Source organism: Talpa occidentalis, unplaced genomic scaffold (assembly GCF_014898055.3).
Source record: "Talpa occidentalis isolate TD23 unplaced genomic scaffold, MPIMG_talOcc4v2.1 talOcc4.14, whole genome shotgun sequence".
Lineage (NCBI taxonomy): Eukaryota > Metazoa > Chordata > Mammalia > Eulipotyphla > Talpidae > Talpa > Talpa occidentalis.
Genome location: NW_023601433.1, coordinates 39,778,531 through 39,800,135, shown reverse-complemented (window position 1 = coordinate 39,800,135; position 21,605 = coordinate 39,778,531). Strand labels below are relative to the sequence as shown.

Below are 21,605 nucleotides of genomic sequence, written 5' to 3'. Positions count from 1 at the left end.
GACTTTGGCCTTTGTTGAGTGGAACACCACCACACTGACAAATGGGAGTCGTGGAGCAGGCTGCACAATGCAGGATGAAGAGCAAGATCCTGGCCCTTTTATTTACACACGTAATTGGTTGTAAGGAGATTAAAGAAAGGGGAAGGGTGTAGAAGATTAGGGATGGTGAGTCTGCCCTCCAGGCACTTCTAATCTACTTGATGATACACCCTAATCCCCAGCCTTGGTTCTAATCTTATCAACAAGGAGCTCCACTGATCAGCTTCTGGGGTCCCTTGTCCCTCGCGATGTATAAGTCAGGAGTAAAGTCAGGAGTATCGTTCCTCAGCCCCCTGGGCATTCCGGACATACCTCCTGATGCACATGTTATGCATCAGTCCTCAGCACCCCCGGGCATTCTGGACATACCTTGTGATGCATAACCTTCCCAGTGTGATCCAGCTTGCACTCTTGTTTGATTTGAAGGGCTTAAGGGTTGGGCTCCTGTTCCAAACCGGCCAGACCACTTTGACCTTGTTTAGGTGACAAAATGGCGGCCAAATAGGCTGCCTAGGAGTAGCAGACTCACAGGACTTACTCTTTTTCTCTATCTTGACCTGTGCATTGATAGAGCAAAGCTATGGCAGGTAAACTCTGCAGGTGCCTTAGCTTGAAGGAACCCAGCAGCTTCAAACAGTTCTGGCAGCCACTCTTCACTGCCACAAATTGGTGACTCTGAAAATGCCAGTTTCCACTGAGAATGTACTTAACAAAGTGAAAGTAATCAATTTTGTCACTTCTACCCTTGTTGTTATACTCCTTAATATTCTGTGTGATGAGATGGGAAGTTGGCATCAAGCATTTTCTGCTACAATCTAAAGTAACTTGCTTATCTTTAGAAAAAGCACTTATGTGATTTTGTGACTTGTAGGCTGCATTAGTTGCTTTTCCTATAAAACACCAGTTTTTCTTGGAAGTATGATGGACATCCTGGGGTTATTCTGACTTTCATACTTCACAGACATTTTCTTGGAAGTGAACAACGTAACAACCATTTTCAGGGCCACATGCCCTTACCCTGGATCATGCAGCAAATAAGGGGAAAGATGGGTGTAAAGGCAGGAATGGACACTGAGCAGGTTTTCTGATCCAGCAGACTGGGTAAAGGAGGAGTCAGAATCTTTGGTGGTTTTGCAGGTTTTTATTGGGATTACCAGGTACACGGCAGGCAGGAGTGCTGGGGGCCCGGTAGGCTGGCAGGCCTCCCAGCCCCCAGCAGGTCTTCACTCTGGGCTCCCCGGCCTTCTCTCTTGGCTTCTCTTTCAGCTTTTTCTGGAGTCCTCGTGACGCCACCCTTAAAAGCCCAGTCTTAGCCCAGGTGAATTCTATCTACATCTGCCCACAACTTATTCCAGGTGTCCACCATCAGGCATGCATTCAGGACCGCAAGGATCCATCATCCATCCTGATGGCAGGAGGGCAGAAAAGCCTTACATTTTTCCTTACCCTACAATGGGCTTAAAATCCAGGTGCCTCTGGTTCTAAAGCTCACGTGGTTTCTCCACCAGCTCACATTGTGTCCTCAGCCATTTTTTATTTCTAAAGCCTGTGAAAAGAAAACACAATATCCTGAATGCCCAAATCCAAAGCAGAGCCTTCCCTTCCCAAACTGAGGTCAGGTTCAGGAAGACACTTACTCATTCTTCACCACCCAGCATGTGAAAAGCAGCTGAGAGTGATGACTTCAAAGGAGAACCACAAGGGGGATGAATTTATGGCCTTCACTCAGCCACAACCCAGCCTGCTCACTGATATGGAACCTTCCACATGGTATAGAGGGGGCTACTGCTTCAAGTCAGACAAACTGGAGTTTCACATTTGGTTCTGCCCATTACCAGATTCCAACCACTCCTGCAACCTGCCCAGGTCGAAAATTGAGGCAATATACCCAGTGTCTGAGTTTCTGATCCCAAATTCATACAAACTTCATTATAATACTAAAATCTCTGCCTAGGGCAGGAGATGAGCCACCATTTTCTGCATTTCCACATGCAATATATGTGGAAGCATGAACCTCTCTGAACTTGCCCATCTAACTGGGAGATGACCAGCAACAACCAACACCCCAGGAACCAATGGACAAGAGCTCTTGTCTCCTTTCTGCCCTTTTGCTCCTCAGAGGGCTTCCCCAGCAGGGTCCCGAGGAGGTATTCTGTGAAAGAATTCATATTCTTTGTCTCCCTTATTCGCAGACACCTCTTTCTCAGATAAAACTTGTCTTGGTTTATGTAGGCACATCCAAGCCACAAAGCTTTTGAGCTTGGTGACAGGAATGAGGGAAGTAAGAGATGAGATTCTTTCAGTAAATGCTGTGCAAAGGGATGGAAGTAGAGGTAGGTGCATATAGTTTAGTATCGCCAAGTGAGCATATGGTGTATGGAGATGGAGAATAAGGCTGGAAAGGTCTTGTGTATTAAACTTTGGTTTAGCTGCTTGTGAGGGAATCACAAAATAATCGCCTAAACGAGACAAAAGTTGTTCTCTCCCCGAGACAAAGTAAAGAGGTAAGCCATTCCAAGCTGGTGTCTCCACAATCACTGCAGACAGAGATCCTCCCATTTTGTAGCTTCACCATCTTCACGATCTTTATGGTCCAATATGGCTGCTTGAGCTCCAACCATCACTGCACATTCCACACGAGAAGAAGAATGAGAATGAGGACAGGCCCTATAGGGGCAGGACAGGACACAGTGCTGGTTTTCTGATCCCATGCAGACCGGGTAAAGGAGGAGTCAAAGTCCTCAGTGGCTTTTTTGCAGGTCTTTTATTGGGGTTCACCAGGCATATGGCAGGCAGGGGTGCTGGCTGGGGGCTGGCAGGCCTCCCAGCCCCCAGCAAGTCTTTACTCTATCTGGGCTCTCTGGCATTGCTTCTGCGGATTCTCGGCTTCCCTTTCGGCTTCTGCTTTGGCTTCTACTCCTGCTGCTGCTGCTGGTGTCCCCGTGACGCCGCCCTTAAAAAGCACAGTCTTAGCTCAGCTGAATCCCATCTACCTATGCCCACACCCTATTCCAGGTGCCCGCCATCAGGCATGCATTCAGGACAAGGATCCATCATCTATCCTGATGGCGGAAGGGCAGAAAAGCCTGACATTTTCTTTACCCTACAGGCCCCCCTTCTCCTTCCATCCTATTAGCCAGAATGTATGTACGTAGCTTGATCTAAAGTGGGCTGTGGATTTCTGGTGTGTCCACAGGCAGTGACCCACAAGCCTGGGGCTCTGGGGAGAGGGATCAGTGTTGAGGTCTATCAGCAAAGGTGGCAGCTCTGGGCATGACTGCCTTCCTTAAGGAGTGTGAGGACAGAAGCCCACCAAGACAGAAGCCCAAAATTATGAAAGAGGGAAACAAGGAAAGTCCAGCATCGAGGAAAATAAACTGAAAATCAATAGTGCCCAGTGTTAAAAGTGAGTCTATTTGTTCTGTTCCCTGCTCTGTCTCTGGTGAATCCTCTCACCCTTCAGACCTCTGGCCTGTACCCCGGTTCTTGTGTGCATAAATAAATCTTTAAAAAAAAATGAGGCTACTTAGGAGTGATGTCATAGAAAATGGCAGACAAGGAACTTCAAGAATGTCTCCCTACACTGAAGCAACAATTACGTTGGCAAAAACTGACAGAATCAGCTCTATTTATGGCTCTGAAACCTAATGGAAAAGCAAACAAACCAAAAAAACTCTAGCACAACCAGGGGAGTAATTCACAAAAAAAGAGGCTACTAAATTTAGATTAAAAGCACTGCAGCACTTGTACCACCATCTCCCATTCCCCAGTCCGGCAGCAGTCCTGGTGACAGTGACCTGAAATCCTGGCATAACTTACTGGTGCCAGGGTGGGCAGCAAGAAACCTATTCTGAAAAAAATCTTGTTGCTATTTTGATCAGCCTGCCAGTTCTCTAAGGCATGGGTATAGGGAGTGATCTTTGCTTCAGCCCCTTCCCACAGGTTGAAGAGCAGCTTCCCAGGTGGCATCTGTAGAAAGCACTTAAAAACTTGTATTATCTACATGTGTGGGGTGAAGGCAGATGGGGTAAGCAGACAGACCAAAAGGACTGGAAAGGAGGAGAATAAGGAGGAAGCCATTGGGAGAATAAAGCTTTTCAGGCTACTTTGTAGTCCTGGGAAATCCAGACTGCAGGGAATCCAGACTGCAATGTTTATAGTAGCACCCCTGACAGTAGACAAAAGGCAGAAACAACCCAAATGTCCATCCATGGGTGAATGGATAAAGATTGTGGCTATTCCAGTCCATGCAATGGAATACTATCCACCCATAAAAAGGAATAAAGGGCTGACACATGCTACAATGTGGATGAACCTTGAAAACATTATACTAAGTGAAAGAAGCCACACACAAAAGGTCACGTATCATATGATTCCATTTACAAAGTATACCCATTATAGGTAAATACATAGAGACAGAGGTAGATAGGTGATGGGGGTAAGAGAACAAAAGGAACTTTCAATGGGTACAAATATTTTTTTGGAGTGATATTTTGTAATGACATAGGTGCTGGTGGCAACTATTGTAAATGTACTAAATGCCACTGAATCTTATCCTTTAAAATAGATTTTGTGGACCTCCCTGGTGGCACAAGGGATTGAGATGCAACCTATGAAGATGTCTGCAGCCACTGCAGCATGAGTTCAATCCCCAGCCCTGGCGCTACCCACATGGCACAGCAGACCTCTCCTGCTGTGCTCCATGGCACAGCAGTTTCCCCAACTGCTCCCCTCAGCAGTGTATTTCAGTCAATCTGCCTGTTCTGTTCCCCACTCCGTCTCTAGTGAATCCTCTCACCTCTGTACCTCTGGCCTGTACCCCAGTTCTTGCATGCATAGGTAAATCTTATTTATTTATTTTCTTATTTATTTTATACAAGCACTGGGTATAGTCAGAAGCGCAGGAGGTGAGAGAACTCACCAGAGCCAGAGCAGGGACTAGAACAGGCGACTGCTGAAACACACTGCTGAGGGGAGCAGCGGGCACGGCAGGAGAGGTCTGCGCGATCGAACTGGCGCTGCGGAGGCTGCGGGCAGCTTCACAGCCCAGCGCTCAACCGCTGCGCCACCAGGGGAGGCCCTACATATGTAAATCTTGAAAAATAAAAAAATAAAAATAAATAAAATGGATTTCGTGTCCTGTGAATTTCACCCTAATTTTACTAACTGAAGTTACTCAAATAACACAGAATTATTGACAATTACAACTCACCCCACAGACCCCACATTCTGGAAAATTCCCGGAGCCAATCCTCAGGCCAGGGGTAGCAACAACGTCTCCTATTTAATTTTAACCGGGAGTTCTGGTGACTTACTACCAGTAAGCCCTCCGGAGGGGGGAGGGGGGGAGGCCGGTACCTGAAAACTCAGAAATTAGCCCAGGAAGCAAACGCTCTGTCTCCCCGCGGTGCCGCCAAGACCCTGTGAGGCGCCAGGTCGAGCCTCTCCACCTAAGGTCACCGCCCAGCCCCACGTCAGGTCAGTGCCCGCGGGGGGCGGAGGCCCCGGGCAGGCCCGGCCCGGCGCGCGGGGCTCCCCTGCACGGGCCGGCGGCGGCGGGGTCAGGCGGGGACCGGGCGGCGCGCGGGGCGCCCGCGGGCGGGGCCGGGGCGGGCCGGGGGCGGGGTCTGCGCGCGCTGGGGCTGCCCGGGCGCCCGGCCAGCGGCGTCAACGCGGCCGGAACGCCGAGGCGGAGCAGGTGAGCGGGCGGGGCGGGGGGCGCGCGCCGGGGCCCTGTGCCCTGCGGCGTGGAGGCCTGGGGTGGCCGCGGCCCGCGAGCCCGGCTCTGCCCCCGCGCGACCCTCGCGCCGCCGGCCGCGCTCCTGTGGCCGGCCCCGGGGCTGCGGTCCCCGCGCGCCTCGGTCCGGGCCTCTGCGGCCAGCGCGGGGGTGGGGGGGGGAGGGGAGGGGAGGGGGGAGGGGAGGGCGCCCTGAAGGCGGCGACGGGGGCCGACCCGGAACTGGGGGTGGAAGGAGCGCGGAGAGCGGCCCCCAGGCCTCGGGCCTCCAGCCGCGCGGGGAGTGGGCGCGGTGGGGGCTGCTCAGGGCCGGGCATTTAAAGGAACCGCGCACGTGGGTCCCCACGGCGTGTGGTCGGGGGACGGGGCGGCTGGGGCGGGGGCAGGGGGAGGAATGGCGTTTTATTCTTCCCTTTTAGCTGGGACCTCCTCGGCGCCCAGTTCTGGGAGCCTCGTTTCTTGGCCCAGAGCACTGCTTCGAGGGGCAAGTGGGGGGATGTCTTTCCACTTATGTGAGGCCCACCGGGACCCCAAGTCCGGGCCTGAAGCAGGCGATTTCGTTTGGAGGTTTTTAGCTGTTTCATCGAGCATTTGCAGCTGGAGGGGCTCCCAGAATTAAGCTTTTGAAGCTGAAGGAAACGAGCTAGTCCCTACCCCAAATTTTATCAATGAATAAACTCAGCCCAGAGTCCAGATGACTGTCCAACGCCACTCAGGTAGGATATGCAGAAGCAGCCTTAGAACCCTTTGTCCCGACCTCTAGTTCTGCTGTCCTGCCCTGGGACCAGACCTCAGGCCTTTGGCAGTTGGATGGAATGCTCCGGCGATGACTTAATGAGTATTCCCCTTTCAAGGTATGAACTGTTGATTGGTGGAGGAGTAGCTGCATCCCGTTTACTGAGGGAGAGCCTGCGAGGCCTCCCATAGAGAATGACTGCAGAGTCAGTTTAATTCAAAATTCATACCCTAAGCTGCTGAGCCCACCCTGAGAGTAACTTGATCAGGACAGACCTTGCCTCAGGTATAGATGCAGTGCCTTCCCCCACCCCCCACCCCCACCCCAAGCCTGTATAGTGCATTCTGTAGACATCTGAGCCTCCAAGGCCTCCAGCCAAGACCTTTGGCAGGGACTAAAGTTTCTGGATAAGCTGTTTCAGGTGTGTGTACCTCAGGTTCCCTTTTGTGTGTGTGGCTGTGTGGGAGAGGGGAACCTGCCAGCAGCTGTTTTCTGGGTCCAGCTGGTAAAGGGGCAGGGGTCAGAGCTGGCTGACCACCCAGGTTTGGGCTTTGGAGGAGGACTTTAGGCAGGGCCTGGAATCTTGGGGGAATGTTGCAGTGGAGTGGGGTGGATGTCATTTCAGGTTTCAGGAAAAATTCTACATTTTGCTTGGTGTTGACGTATCTGAGTCTGGTAACTGGCTTATCCCTGTAATGGGGAGTGAATAATGGGGAGTGAATAATGGGAAGTGAATGCCTTGTTCCCATCTTTGGTGGGGGGGAGGGGAAGGAAGAGAGAACCTGGCCAGAGGCTCCAGCTCACATGCCTGGAGGCCCAGTGCAGGTTGCCTGCCTGTCACCCCTTCCTCAGCTGCCCCTGGCTGCTCACAGTCCCCCTGACACACAGGGTTTGCCAAGTGAGACTACCTTGGCCTCTCTCTACGTTATTAATAATGACCTAACATACCTTACTTTATGAGTTTGTCATTTATATAAAAGTGGATTTGTACAGCAATCACAGTTATCTTAAGAGCTTTGATCACTCTGAAGTCGTTATTTTCACTGTTACAAGAAGAGAAACAGGTTTCTAGGATTTGAACCCGTTGGCTAAGTCATCTTTATCTTTCAAGTTTTTGCACATGAGGCTTCCCATGTTCACTGCTACTCTGCATTACTGCCCAGATTTCTGTGTGATTTCCATTAGTAACTACAAAGCAAAAAAAAAATGTTTCTTGATTTTTGGGGAAATCAAAACTGTAGGTCATGTGCAGGTTTGTGTTGAAGCCCTCTTTGACCTGTTTTCAGCTGTTGCTTTGACTTTTGAACACTGCTTAGTTGGGTCTGGAAAGACAGCACTTGCTCCTGAAAGTATGTCCACCTGTTCCCCCACTGGACCAGTTGGAAAGGAATGCGAGGACTCTGGGGCTGCCATGCCCACCCGACTCCAATGGCCAGGTCTGGGAGGTTCTCCTCAACCTGAAGCTCTGACATGAGCTTCAAGCCTTGTAATTGCCCCTCTCCCTGTCCTATAACAGTATCACTGTTGGCCTCTGGGCCTGGAGGTTGCTGAAGTTGCCAGTTAAAGTCTGGGGGGGAAAGTACCTTCAAATTAATCCTCAGAATGTCCGAGGAGAACATTCTTGTCCAGTCTCTTCATTGCATGGGAGAATGGGCCGAACGGGCCACTCACTCATTTTTATTAGTATGTGGTCTTCTGGAGCATGGGAAGAAAAATGAAAGGGTGCTCACTTTTCTCCTGACATTTTTTAAAATAGAAGAAATACGTGTTTATTCTAGAAAATGCAATAATTTATATTGTAAAAGTCACCTAGTAGCATTGAGCCCAGAGATAACCACTCTTAATATGCATGTCCTTGCAGCTCTTTATGCGCATATATACCTTTGCCTATTAAAATATTAGGGGTAGGAGAGGCCTCCCTGGTGGCCTAGGGGTTAAGTCTCAGCACTATCATCGCTTTGGCCTGAGTTCTGAGTTGGATCCCCCGCCAGGGAGCTGACCCACATATGGCACAGCAGACCTCTCCTGTTTCTCCCTTTGCTCCCCTTAGCAGTGTATTTCAGTAAGCCCACCTGCTTTGCTCCTCACTTTGTCTCTGTTGAATCCTCCCATCCCGCACACCTCTGGCCTACATCTCAGTTCTTCTATACACACACACACACACACATATTAGAGGTAGGAAGCTGCAGATTAACTTTTGTTTATTATTTTTTCTGCTAGTGTTATACTTTCAGAATTTTCCTCCATTGAGAATTATTGGAAAACTGGATTTGATGGATATGTAGTTATTTGAATGTGCGTTTTATTTATCTTACTAGTCCCACAGCAGGAAACTTTCCCAGAGAGGCAGTGCCCTGTCTCCTACCCCCAGCCCCACAGGTGGGCACTTCCCCCAAAAGTGCCATGCCCAGGTTGAATCCCCACCCCCACCTTGTGGAGCTTTGGTAGCAGAGAAGGCACAGAGAGGGCCCCAGGCCTGGTGGCAGGTGATCTGGCGAATGAGTGACTTGGCATATGTCACCTCTTGTCTGTGTTTTGGAGAAATTACATATTAAAGAAAAGGCTCATATCTGCCCATGGCAAAGGCATATGCCTTATAAATACGGGTGCACCCGGAGAGGCCACATGGTATGCTGTGTGGGCTGCCTAGGTCACTGAGGATGTGACCCTCACAATCACTTTGAATGGGCAGGGCAGAGCGTCTCAGTTGGCAACTGGGAGACCTGAATTGTAATTGTGGCTTTTGGTTATGGAACTTTAACCGATTCCTTTAGCCCCGTTGGGCTTCGGTTTTCTTAACTATAAAATAGGGTGCTTGCCAGTTCTGATGTTGATTCTATAGAAGTCCCCTTTCATTTGACAGAATGTTCCGTTGTCAGAGTGCCTTGGCTGGGGTTAGGTGGAAACAGGATGTCACCCTGGGGCCTGGGTGAGGCCTGAGCTTGGTAACTTAACTTGTGTGTCTGGTGGTTTAGCAGATGTGTAACTTTACAAGAGAGTTTGCAGGCTTTCATTGTCCCCTCTCACTGTGCCCTGCATCCATTTCATCTCCATTATAACGACCATTTATTGAACACCTACTATGTCGACACTTCACGAGTTATCTCTAGTTTTCATAGTAGTCTTGCAAGGCATCCCTATCCTAGTTTTTATAGAAGAGGAGATGGGCCCTATGAGGTTAAATAAATTGTTTGAGGCCATACAGCCAGGGAGTATGAGGTTCATGTCACACAGCTAGGAGATTCAAACCCTGCCAGCCTCCAAAGCCTCAGTTTTTGACCGTTGGACCGTTGGCTTGCTGCTTCTCATTAGAAAGGATGGAGGGAGGTCTGCTTAAATGGGGCATATTAGGGGCATGGCCTCTGTGACGACCCTCAAAGCTTCCCTTTGCCACTTCCCCCAAACTGCCCCTTTTCCAGGAAGTGGGAGAATCTGCCTGGGTCATGGCACTTCTGAAAAGTAAAGGGCAAAAATAAACATAGAGTCTGGGTCTAGGCTCAGGGAGGCCCCACCACATTCATGGGCTCTGTGACATGGGAGGGTGGAATGTTACTTCAGAGCCTTCCTGACGGACTTGGGTCCCAACTGTGGCCCAGGCCACTCCCTATGTTGGGGAGAGCCATCTGGCAAGTGACGTGCAGCATGGTATGGACTGAGGTGGATGGACAGATAGATGAAGGCCAGCCAAGACCCAGGGATGGGAGAGACAGGCAGGCAGGGGAGCTGGGGCATTTTCTAAGAAATCTCACCTTAGCAAGCCCTTCCCTTATATAAGGGAAGATAGGGGAACTTCCCAGGAGTCAGGGGAGCCTTCTGGATACCTGGGTGATCATAGAAGGTGACCTGTTTAAAACCAGTACTGCCCTTTTTGAAAGTGAGGGAGCTCTGTTCCTTGGACTTGCTTCAAAAACAAACACAGTATCTGGGATCCCAGCCTTTTTCTGCAGCCCCAAGTGTTCATGGTAAGTGCAGTTGCTGCAGTTTGCTTTTTGAGCAGCTGTTTCCATCTTTTCCAAGAGGCATGAGTGTTTACGCTGGCATTTGAACATCTATTTCCTAGTTAGGTCAAACTCTTATATTTCTCTGAAAGGAAAAGAAAGTAGAGGAAATTGGGTCACCAGGTTTCCATAATAATTGCAGGAACTGCTGACACAGGCTGAATTTGGGAAAATTCTCTGGGTCAGACCCTCCCAGTTTGGCTAATTCAGCATTTCCATCTCATTCAGCTGATGAATGAGAGTGAGCAGTGGCTTGCTTGATTTTGCATCTTAATCCTAGACAGCTTCCAGCCACTCGGTTCTGGGAAGGGCTTCTAGAAGAGTCTTACACACTGGAACCCTCCTTTCCCATTAGCCCCTTTGCTTTTTTTCTGTGGCTTTCTAATAGAAGGGAGAGCTGGTTGCTATGTGGCTGGTAGGATTTGACATCACGTGCCCCACCCCTGCCGGCCCCTGAGTCAGCCTCCTGCGGGAGTTCACGGGCGTCACTGGCACTCTGGTGTGGACAAACATCTAGCAGGAGGTTGTTTATGTGCATTTATTTGGGTAGTGATTTTTTTCCTCTAAGGATTTTAGAGTACCATGAAGGCTTTAATTCCAACGTAGATGCCTGGCAAAGCACCCTCTTAGGAATTCAAAAGGAGTCCAATCCAGCTGGTCTGTTTTCCTTTAAGAGTCACCTAATGAGAGGGGCTAGGAGAAGATCAAAAGTGTCTTCACGTCCATCTGTTCCCCCAGACCAGTGAGAGGAGAGGTGGAAGGCAGGCAGGGAAGAAAGTCTGTCTAAATGTTGACACTCATTATTTCCCTTTAAAAACTACGGTGGTCCTCCCTTATCCTCAGGGTGTGTGTTCCAAGACCCCCTGAGGATGCCTGGACGTGCAGGTGGTACCAAAACCTACATATGTAGACTGCTTATTCCTATACAGTCATACATTTGAGAAAGTTTAACATAAACTAGGTACAGTAAGAGATTAATAACAACTAATAATAAAAGTCAACAACAGTGTACTGCAATAAAACTTATGTGAATGTGTTCTCTAATACTTTTGGATCACGATTGACTGCAGGTGACTGAAATCTTGGCAAGCAAAACTTTGGATAAGAGTACATTATTATAATAGCTTAAAAAGAAAACTACAGGTAGGGGTAGTGGGCACCATCCATGTAGTAGCTTTAAGAAATGCAGAAAAATATAAAGTGGAAAAACCACCCACTATTTTGTTATACTTATTATTTTGTAATATTCTTATTGAACCTTCAAATACACGTATTTTCTACGAAAATTGAGATGATTATATATGTGAAGTTTTATATCAAATTCAACATCTAGTTATATTTTTTTCACATTATTCTTTGAAATAAGATTTTTAATGGTCGGGCCTCCCGGTGGCGCAGCGGTTGAGCGCTGGGTTGCGAAGCTGCCTGCAGCCTCTGCAGTGCCGGTTCGATCCCCGGCTGCTCCCCGGCCACCAGAGGAGGGTCCCACATGTCGCGCAGGCCTCTCCTGCTGCCCGCTGCTCTCCTCAGCAGTGTACTTCGGTCCTTCTGCCTGCTCTGCTCCCCGCTCTGGTGAATTCTTTCACCCTCCCACGCTTCTGACTGTACCCAGTGCTTGTATAAATAAATAAATAAATCTTTAAAAAAAAAAAAAAGATTTTTAATGGTCATGTAGTACACATCATCATATCATAAAGTACAATCCAGCCTTTCAGTCATTTTTTACTTTTTTTGAAATTCTAAGTAACTGTAGCAAACATGCTTTTATATGAATCTTTTATTATTTTCTTAGGACCAATTCCAAGAAGTAGCATTTCAGGATCAAAAGGTACGAATATTTTTAACATTTCCACTTTTCCCTACCTTCAGAAGGATAGGTCTGCTAAGCACCAGTGGTGTTCAAGAAACAGTTTTCTACCCCCTCCTCCACCCCCTCCTGGGTGGGCATCTCAAGCTTTTTCAGCTTGAGAGCTCTCTTCTCCCCCTGCAGCTGTTCCTATCTGAGAAGCTTCTATTCCTCCCTGCTTCCAACTGTCACTCTTTGACCAGACGGGGGATTCGGAAGACAGCACTGTCCATTCTTTCACCCCCATTCAGCAAGCAGGTGTTGCTGGGCACTGGGGTGAGGCGGGGGCTAGTAGGTGGGGGAAGTGCCCAGGCCATTGATGGGGGCTGTAACTGGACACTTGCAGTGTGGAGCTGGAGGCCCTGACCGGGGCGTCTGATTACAGGGCCGTGGCAGTCCCAGGGGAGGCCTAACGTCAGCCTGAGAATCGCCCAGGGACTGCCTCAAAACCCAGTTCCCTAGACCTTTGGTGAAGATGGAGCTCAGGGATCTGCATTTATTAGCATTGTGTTGAAGAGCATGGAATCTGACTACCTGGGTCAGGTAATTTTGAACCTATCACTTTTTAAACCCGTTACCTGGTCTGTCAAGTGGGGAAGAACCATAGTACCTAGTTTCTGGGGTTACTATGTTTAGCGCATAGTTGGGACTCAGCAGGTGATATTCTACTACTCCCACCTGGCAGGGGGGGGACCAGTTTGAGAAACTGAGATCTCAAGGGCTCCTGCCTTTCCTAAGTGCTAAGTCCTGCTTCAGGTGCTGAGCTCTGAGAAGTGCGTCCACCTGTTAGGCCCATCTCACCAGGCCGGGAGGGCTGGGATTAGATGGTACCCTTGCTTTGACAGCCAAGACCAGCTCTTCTCTGATACTATCTGGCTACAATCCCCCCATCCTACTTTGCTTTTCTAGAAATCTTGACCTCATTGTCTTGGGTAAGCTTCAGGGAAGACTTTGGCAGAATATTTTGAGTGGGTTGAAAGAAAAAGAGTGTTTTCTGATGAGAAGTCCATTTTTACAGATTACATTGGGTGGGATGAAAAGTGTGTTTTGTGGTTTTCTGATGCATCTTCTTCTGTCCAGTGCAGCATCACATGGAAGGGAAACACCCTTCCTTAAGCTCACCTTCCCCCACGTGTCCTTCTTCAGACATTGGGGACTATGGGAGATGGAAATGCTTTCCAGGACACGTCTTGTTAGCTGCTGACTGTGACTGAAGAAGTGGACATTGGAATGACCTAACCTTGTTGATCCTGGGTCCCCTGCTCTTTGTCCCCACCTTCTCATAACTCCCGTTCTCCTTCCAAGAAGTATCTTTGCTCCCAGTTTGCTCCTTTCTCTTGTACCTGCTATCTGGGATTCTAGGAGAAGCAGCCTCCAAACGGTGCAGCTGTTGTGATTGTAAAGGGCGAGCTTTCCCCCTGCCCTGCCTGGTTACAGTCCCTGTGAGGTATCTGCAGGGACTCATGAAGGCTCCAGTCATTGCAGACAAATCACAGATGCTCCAGAGGCTGGGGAGAACAGAAGGTGGAGAGTAACTGGATTATTAATTCACACCCCAAACAAAACTGCTGTGCTAGAATACACAGTAGTGAAAGAGGCACCCAGAGTTTCACATCCCATCTAAGGTGCAGCTGCAGGGGGAATATCAGGATTTAGCTTAAGAAAACGCAGCCAGGGCCTCCCTGCTGGTGCAAGGGGTTAAGTGCCGCACTATGAAGCTATCCACAGCCACTGCAACACGAATTCGATCCCCAGCCAGGGAGCTACCCACATGGCGCAGCAGACCTCTCCTGTCTGACCTGCTGCTCCTCTCAGCAGTATATTTTGGTCAGTCTGCCTGTTGTGTTCCCCACTCTGTCTCTGGTGATCCTCTCACTTCCTACAATTCTGGCCTGTACCCCAGCTCTTCTATGCACAAATGGATGAATCTTTAAAAAAAAAAAAAAGGCAAAAAAGAAAATGCAGTCAGCACTTTGTTTCAGGTGCCCCGCTTTGGGCAAGAGTGGCCTCACTGTTGCCAGAGTGGGTGGTGAGTGCTGTGTCCAGGCGGGTGTTTATATAGGATTTATCTGGTGAGGATGTCAAATTTCTCCTCCGGGATTCTAGTAGACAGTTTCTGTCACTACCAGATGGAGGAACTAGAGCTAAGAGCTTCCCAGGGTCTTGCAGTGTGTTGGGTCTACAAAGCTCCGTCCATTCTAATTGGGCTCTGTTGTGCACATGCTGCTGGGTCAAGGCCCGACTGGCCCGAGGAGCAGATCTACCCTCCTGTGGCCCCTGGACTGAGACTGACTGGGGGATTCTCTTGGGAAGGAGGAGGCAGACACCCCATCCGTGCTGCTCAGCAGGCACGTGCTCTGTAAGGATCACGCTGTTCAAGTTCCTCTTCTGCCCCCCTCATACCTCTCCACTCCATTACTGACTCTTACTCAGGTTGCAGGTACCCGCACCCCTATCTCTGTAGCCACCACCTCTCCAGCCTCCTCACCACTGCCTCTCAGGTCTTGGCATCAGCCATGTCAGGATGCTCAGTCAGAATAAGCTCCACAGGGTCTCCCCTCCCACTTATTTACAAGGTTGCCTGCCTCTTTCCAGGATACCCCACCTCCTTCAGCCTCTACATGGAAAGATATCCCTAGCCTTGGAGGCCCATTTCATGTCCTCCTTCTTGAGACCGAGATAGCTCTTCCCAACAACAGAGATACATTCCTGCTTTATCTCCACTCCGCTCACACAGTGTTGTCACCCCCTCCCGGCAGCTAGCCCACTGCCTCCTCCTCTTCCTCCTGGACTTGTCTCATCAGTCCTTCACCACGCCAGGACCTCATTCATTTTGAAGTCCCTGTGAGATGGACAGGGGAGCCTTTTGTAATCGGTCCAAGTCTGTGAGGTGAACAGAGGCAGGTTCTCCCCTTTGCCTGTAATTGGGGGATGACATTGATATTCAACCAGGAGTAATCCAGGCCACAGCCCAAGTCACTGTCTTCAAAGAGTGACAGCCACAGACCCTGCAAGGATGAACAAAGTGGCTAGCTCTGTGGAAGAAACCTGCCCGCTTCATTTGAAAATCATGAAGAATGGGGGGCCTCCCCTGGTGGTGCAGCAGTTGAGCACTGGGCTGAAAGGCTGCCCGCAGCCTCTGCAGCGCCGGTTCGTTCTCCGGCTGCCAGCAAGGGTCCCACAAAAAAAAAAAAAAGAAAAAGAAAAAAGAAAAAAAAAGAAAATCATGAAGCATGGGAGTGACTGACTTGGGAGAGCAGCTATACTTTCAGCAGACAGCAGCCCTGGCCCTCGCGCCCTCGGGCCATGGATCTCAGGCCCAAGGGTCCCCAGGAGGATGTGATGGGAGTCGCTGGCCCTGGTGATAGCTGAGCTCTCCCTGTGGGTGGTGTCAGGCATATCTGCCAGGGATGTGTGACGCTTTCCCCAGCACTGCACTGAAGCCCGGCTGCTGCATAGACACAGCACTGGGGCAGCCCGGGGTCTCCAGGATCAGGCTTCCTCCCTGTGTAGTCGCTATATCCTTGTTCTTCCCTGTGGGTCCTGGCCTCAGCTGTGCCAGTGCTCCCACTCACGCTGTCTCATTGCTATTACTGCCTGGGCCACCTCTTCCTAACTCATGACTCATCCCCCCTACTTAACCCCAGACCCAGACACTCAACATCCTCTGCCTTTTATTCACCCATTCACACTCAACGCTTCCTGGATCAAAACAAATTCAGAGTCTTTCCCCTGAAACTTCTATGCTCCCCCACCCCCAAGCCTGGCTCCTCTGGATTCTGCCCATTGTTTTACACATTGACCTTGTCCATCTGCCTCTAACTGATCTGGGTTCTGTCCCTTTACCTCTGTCCATCCTGCTGCCACCTTAGTCAGGCCCAGTTCACCCTCTATAGTTGGGGTGGGGGCCTCTCCTTCCCTTCTTTTTACTTTGTAACCAGTGACCTGACATTTCCAATCACAGATCTAACCTTGTCTATCACCTGTGTGCTTGGAGAATAATATGTATTTTCTTAACATGGCATAGAGACACTTTACACATCCATAGCCCCACCCCACTCCGGCAGTGCCAGGACATGGAACATTTTCATGCCTTCTGGCCCAATCTCCCACCTGCAAAAGTATGTCTCCATCACATGTTATTCTCAAGAGTATTTTTCCAAATGACAAAATATATTTCTTTCTCATCTTCATATCCCTGGAGCCACGCATAGTTATTGGCACACAGTAGGTGTTCAACGTGTGTTTATTGATTGAATAAGCATGCTAGCAATTTGGAGTGGTCCTCATTTTTCTAGTTGTTCACTTATCTACCTGTGGCCTGCATCTTCCCAGGTTGGCGCCTTGAGAGGCTGCTGCAGCCTCTGTGATGGCTCTGAGGGACTGTTGATATAGCAAGACTGTTGCGGGGTCACTGTGGGCAGGACCTGTGTCCAGATATTCAGGCTGCCTCCAGCCAGCAGACACAGTCCTCTGCTGCCTTTGCTTTACAACAAAGTGGAACGAGGTTCCTTGTGCTCCTTTTTCCAGGCCCTTCCCGAGGCAGGGCCATGCTCACGTTCATGGCCTCTGACAGCGAGGAAGACGTGTGTGACGAGCGTACATCCCTGATGTCAGCCGAGAGCCCCACGGCGCGTTCCTGCCAGGAGGGCCAGCAGGGCCCAGAGGATGGAGACAACGCTGCCCAGTGGGTAGGTTCCTAGCAGTTAGGCCTTGAAACAGCCCCATGGGGGCCTCCCTGGTGACCTAGGGGTTAAGTCTCAGCAGTACCATTACTTCGGCCTGAGTTCAATGCCTGGCCAGGGAGCTACCCACATGGCACAGCAGACCTCTCCTATCTTGTCTGCTGCTCTCCTCAGCAGTGTATTTCAGTAGATCTGCCTGTTCTGCTCCCCACTCTGTCTCTGGGGAATCCTCTCACCCCACACACCTCTGGCCTACACCCCAGTGCATCAATGCATAAATAAAATAAATCTTAAAAAAATAAAAATAAAAAAATAGGGCCTCCGCTGGTGGAGCAGCAGTTGAGCGCTGGGTTGCGAGGCTGCCCGCAGCCTCTGCAGCGCCAGTTCGATCCCCAGCCACCGGCAAGGGTCCCACAAAAAAAAAAAAAAAAGGCAGCCCTTCAGGTTCCCATAACAAATGGATAGAAACCAGCCATTGCTGAGGTGGGAGGGGGCTGTAAAGGTGAGAAATGGCCAGATGGTGTCCATCCAGTGAGTGGATCTCTGTCTGTGCAGGTGCTGTTGTGGGCGCTGCATGTTCACAGCCTGCTACAGTCGACTTTGCAGTGGGCTCGGTGACATTCTCCACCCCAGCCCCTGCCCCTTAGGTTGTTCTTTCCTCCTCAGGTTGTTCTTTCCACAGGGGAGATAGTGCTGCATGCGGGGAGGGCTGCAGAGAGGCTAGAGCACAGTGGGATGGGGACCTTGTTGGTAGATAGTCAGATGTGCTACCAAGAAATAAATACACCTATTTCATGTTCGCTTTGGAGGTGGGGGGTTGTTTAATGCCATTCAGACCACTCTCACAAAAATACCATAGACTGGATGGCTTGCAAACTAGGCATTTATTTCTCACTGTTCTGCAGGCTGCGGAGTATAAATTCAAAGCCCCAAGTATCCAATGAGGGCCTGCTCCAGTGCATAGATAGTTGTCTCTGTCCGTGTGCTCACCTGGAAGATAGAAGGGGCAGGGCGCTCACCCCATTCCCGTGGGTTCTGCCCTCATGACCTACCTGCCTGCCTCTCAAAGGCTACTCCTCCCAATACCAGCTCACCTGGGGTCAGGTTTCAACATCGGAGTTTGGCGGGGCACAAACTTTCAGACCACAGCAGGAAGGGTGGGTGGGCTGCATGGTGATCTTGTCTCCTCAGCCCACAGAGCGGGAGAAGTCACCTCGCCAAGTCATTTCCCTTCCCATCAGGGTAAAACAGTGTCCAGTTTTGCCTGAGTCCCATTCTCTGTTTTTCCTTTTTGGGTATTTAAAAACTTTCCTGTATGGATTTTCTTCCTTCTGGCCAGTCTTTACCCCCTTGCTGAAATCTGAGATTATTTCTTCTGTCTTTCCTTGTACTCTGGGCAAAATCTCTCCCAACTGAAAGCTAACTAACTCACTGCTCCCAACTTACTGCCCAGTGGCTTCTAGGCCTTTTCTTGCTAATTTCTTCATCTTATCTCCTGGGGAGCTTGTGCTTTACAGTAGTTTCAGTTCCTGCTCATTGAAAGTTTTCCTTTTCTCTCTCAGTTGAATATCTAGATTGGATTTTTCCCTAAAAGAACAGATACTGAAACAATAGTCTTTTTAAATTTTTGTTTCATTTTGATTTTCATTTGACTGTTACTCTAATTAACAAGATAGCTAATGGCCCTGAATTACTACAATTGCAAACCAGACATTTTTGGAGATGGGTGTATGCCAGCATTTGGCGGGCATCCTACTCTTTGCTGCTGGCTCACTTCCATTCACACCTTCCCATAGCCTGGAACCTCCCAGATGCTTGATGTCCAGTTAGCCTCAGCTACAAATTAGTGTCCTGATTTTGGGGAAAATTTATTTTATTTATTTTACATACAGTTTACATCATTCTTCCTTTTTGTTCATGTATGCTTTCTCCTCTCAGGTGTAGTCCCTGTAAAATTCCTATCACCAATTTACCCGTGAACCATCACCATAGTCCCTTGTGCTCTTCCCTCCCTTGTTTTGATCCCTCTCCCTCTCCCTCCTCTGCAGAGCACCTCTGTTTATAGTTGCCTGTTAATTTTATTTTTAATTTATTATAATTACTGTATTTTCCTGATCCCTTATTTGGTTTCCCTACATTCCTCCTATGAGTTAAACCATCTGTTATTTTTCTTTTTCTTTCTGGCTTATTTCACTGAGCATAATCCCTTCCAGCTCCATCCATGTTGCTGTGAATGGCATGAGTTTATCCTTCCTGATTGCTGAATAGTATTCCATCGTGTACATATACCACATCTTTTTGATCCAGTTATCTGTTTTGGGCATTTGGGTTGTTTCTCTATCTTGCCTGTTGTAAATAGTGCTGCAGTGAACATAGGGGTGTAGGTATCCTTTTGAATTAATGTTTTTATGTCCTTTGGGTCGATCCCTAGGAGTGGAATTGCTGGTTCATCTGGTAACTCTATTTTTAGTACTTTGAGGAACCTCCACACAGCTTTCCACCAGTTTGCACTCCCACTAGCAGTGTAAGAGAGTTCCTTTTTTTCCACATTCTCGCCAACATTTGTTTACTGTTTTTTTAATATGTGCCATTCTCACTGGTGTAAGGTGGTATCTCATTGTGGTTTTGATTTGCATTTCCCTGATTACAGGTGATGTTGAACATTTTTTCATATGCCTGTTGGCCATTTGCATTTCCTCTTTGGAGAAATGTCTGTTTAGCTCTTCTGCCCATTGTTTGACTGGATTGTTTATTTTGTTTTTGTTGAGTCACATCAGCTCTTTATAGATCTTTGTCATCAGTCTGATTTGGGGGAAAATTTAAATGTAAATTTCTACCTCTGCAAATCCCGTGTCCTATTCACAGTCAGAGTCCCCATGTGTGGTGACTGTTCTGGTTTGTGATTTGTCAATTAGAAATGTGTATCTGTTTTCCTCCTATCACCCAGCCTGTCTCCAAATTAGTATGGCATGTGTCAGAACTTAGTGGCAACCCGAGTCCCTGTACTGAGAGAAGGAAGATCCGAAGTATGCCCCAGACTGGGAGGCCGTGCTGTCATTTGGCTGCGTGTGCCCTTTCCTCTGGCTGCCTCAGCCTCCCTTCCTCGATCTGTGGTGCTTAGTACCAACTCTAAGTCTTCTCTAGTCTTCCCCATAAATTGTCCTGGATTTCCAGCACTCCCATATCTAAACCACAACCCATAGACTGGTTCTTAGATCTGGAAAGAGACATTCACGCTTCCCAACTGGATTCCAAAACACCCATGCACTCAGTCTGTAGGTCCCGAGCTGGGTGTCCTGTGACCATCACTCACAATGCGCCTTCCCACAGAGAAGCCAGGAGAGCCAGGAGGACCACGAGGAGGACTCTGACCACTATGTCTGCAGTGGGGTGCCCGGACGGCCACCAGGCTTGGAGGAAGAGCTCACCCTTAAATATGGGGCAAAGCATGTGATCATGCTGTTTGTGCCTGTCACCCTGTGTATGGTTGTGGTAGTGGCCACCATCAAGTCCGTGCGTTTCTACACGGAGAAGAATGGACAGCTGTAAGTGGGGGCTGGGCAGAGAGGAGGGTGGGGTTGTGGGGCAGGGAAATGGGGTGCCACCTCCTTTGGTCACTGAATCTGTAGTTCATGCCGACAGGGATAAAGAACAGAGCCGGAAGCTGCCCGAGCGCACACCTCATCCGTATGCTGACTCCTGTCTGGGCGTGTTCCTAACCCCTCTCTGCCTCGGCTTCCTCGTGCATAATGGGCTTGGTGATGGGGTTCCTGGGAGAATCAAGCAGGCAGATGCACGTCAAGGGCCTAGTATCTGCTGCATGCGGGCTTTTCTGCAGCATGTGAGCCCTCAATGAGCAGCAGCAGCTCCGTGCTCTGAGGCCCAGCAGTGTGCACGGCTGCCCCACCTGTCACTGTGTGACCACAAACAAGGGGGGAGTCTGGACCAGATGATTTCTTAGTTCACTTCCAGCTTGTGAGGGACATTTTTTTTATTTTGGTAAAAAGATTACAGACAGAAGTAGCAGCATAGAAAAACACGACTGCTCCTTGCCCTCCCTCCGCCCTCCCTCCTGTGGCAACCCCTGCTGAGTACCTACTGTAAAAATTTTCATTGAGCTTTGTTTTAAAATTTTTTAGAGAAAGGAGCAGGGAGAAAAGCTGCTGTCCTCAGGAAGCATGGTCTGGTGGGGGTTAAGAGCAGGGCACAGGAGAAAATTATTCAGGGCACTTGAGAACCCAGCCAGTTTGCCTGAGGTGGCCCAGGCTGGGCAGCGGAGGTATACGTGATGGTCTGCTGGCCTTAGCTGTGTGTGCAGCTTGGGGTTGGTGCCAGATGGGGCAAGAGGAAGCAGCAAGGGCACTCGTAGGCTGCATGTAGTGATAGAGAGGTGGATGTGGGGAACTGCCTGGTCCTTCAGGGGCAGAGCAGAGAAGCATCTAAGAGAGATTTGAATTGATGGGAGTTGGGGAGCAGCAGATACCTTGGTGAGGGCATCCAGGCCCATCCACGTTGGGCTTAGCCAGCAGACTGAGGCCAGGGGTCCCGATGTCAGGATGGAAGC

At 49.4% G+C, this 21,605-nt stretch overlaps 1 protein-coding gene across 6 annotated transcripts in view; it reads left to right on the top strand.

Moving 5' to 3' along the window:
- The first annotated feature begins 5,689 nt into the window (after positions 1–5,689).
- Positions 5,690–21,605, top strand: part of PSEN2 (presenilin 2) — a 28,298-nt gene continuing 12,382 nt past the window's right edge. For 2 of the 6 annotated variants that reach the window (XM_037510342.2, XM_037510337.2), the window contains exons 1-4: positions 5,690–5,737; positions 12,303–12,338; positions 16,887–17,047; positions 20,372–20,586. In XM_037510342.2, coding sequence (XP_037366239.1) covers positions 16,907–17,047; positions 20,372–20,586 — 356 coding nt within the window. In that variant the 5' untranslated portion in view covers positions 5,690–5,737; positions 12,303–12,338; positions 16,887–16,906. Of the gene's footprint in view, positions 5,738–6,199; positions 6,631–7,386; positions 10,475–12,302; positions 12,339–12,741; positions 12,900–16,886; positions 17,048–20,371; positions 20,587–21,605 lie in introns of those variants that run through there. The other 4 variants (XM_037510338.2, XM_037510340.2, XM_037510339.2 and 1 more) reach the window with 4 other exon arrangements.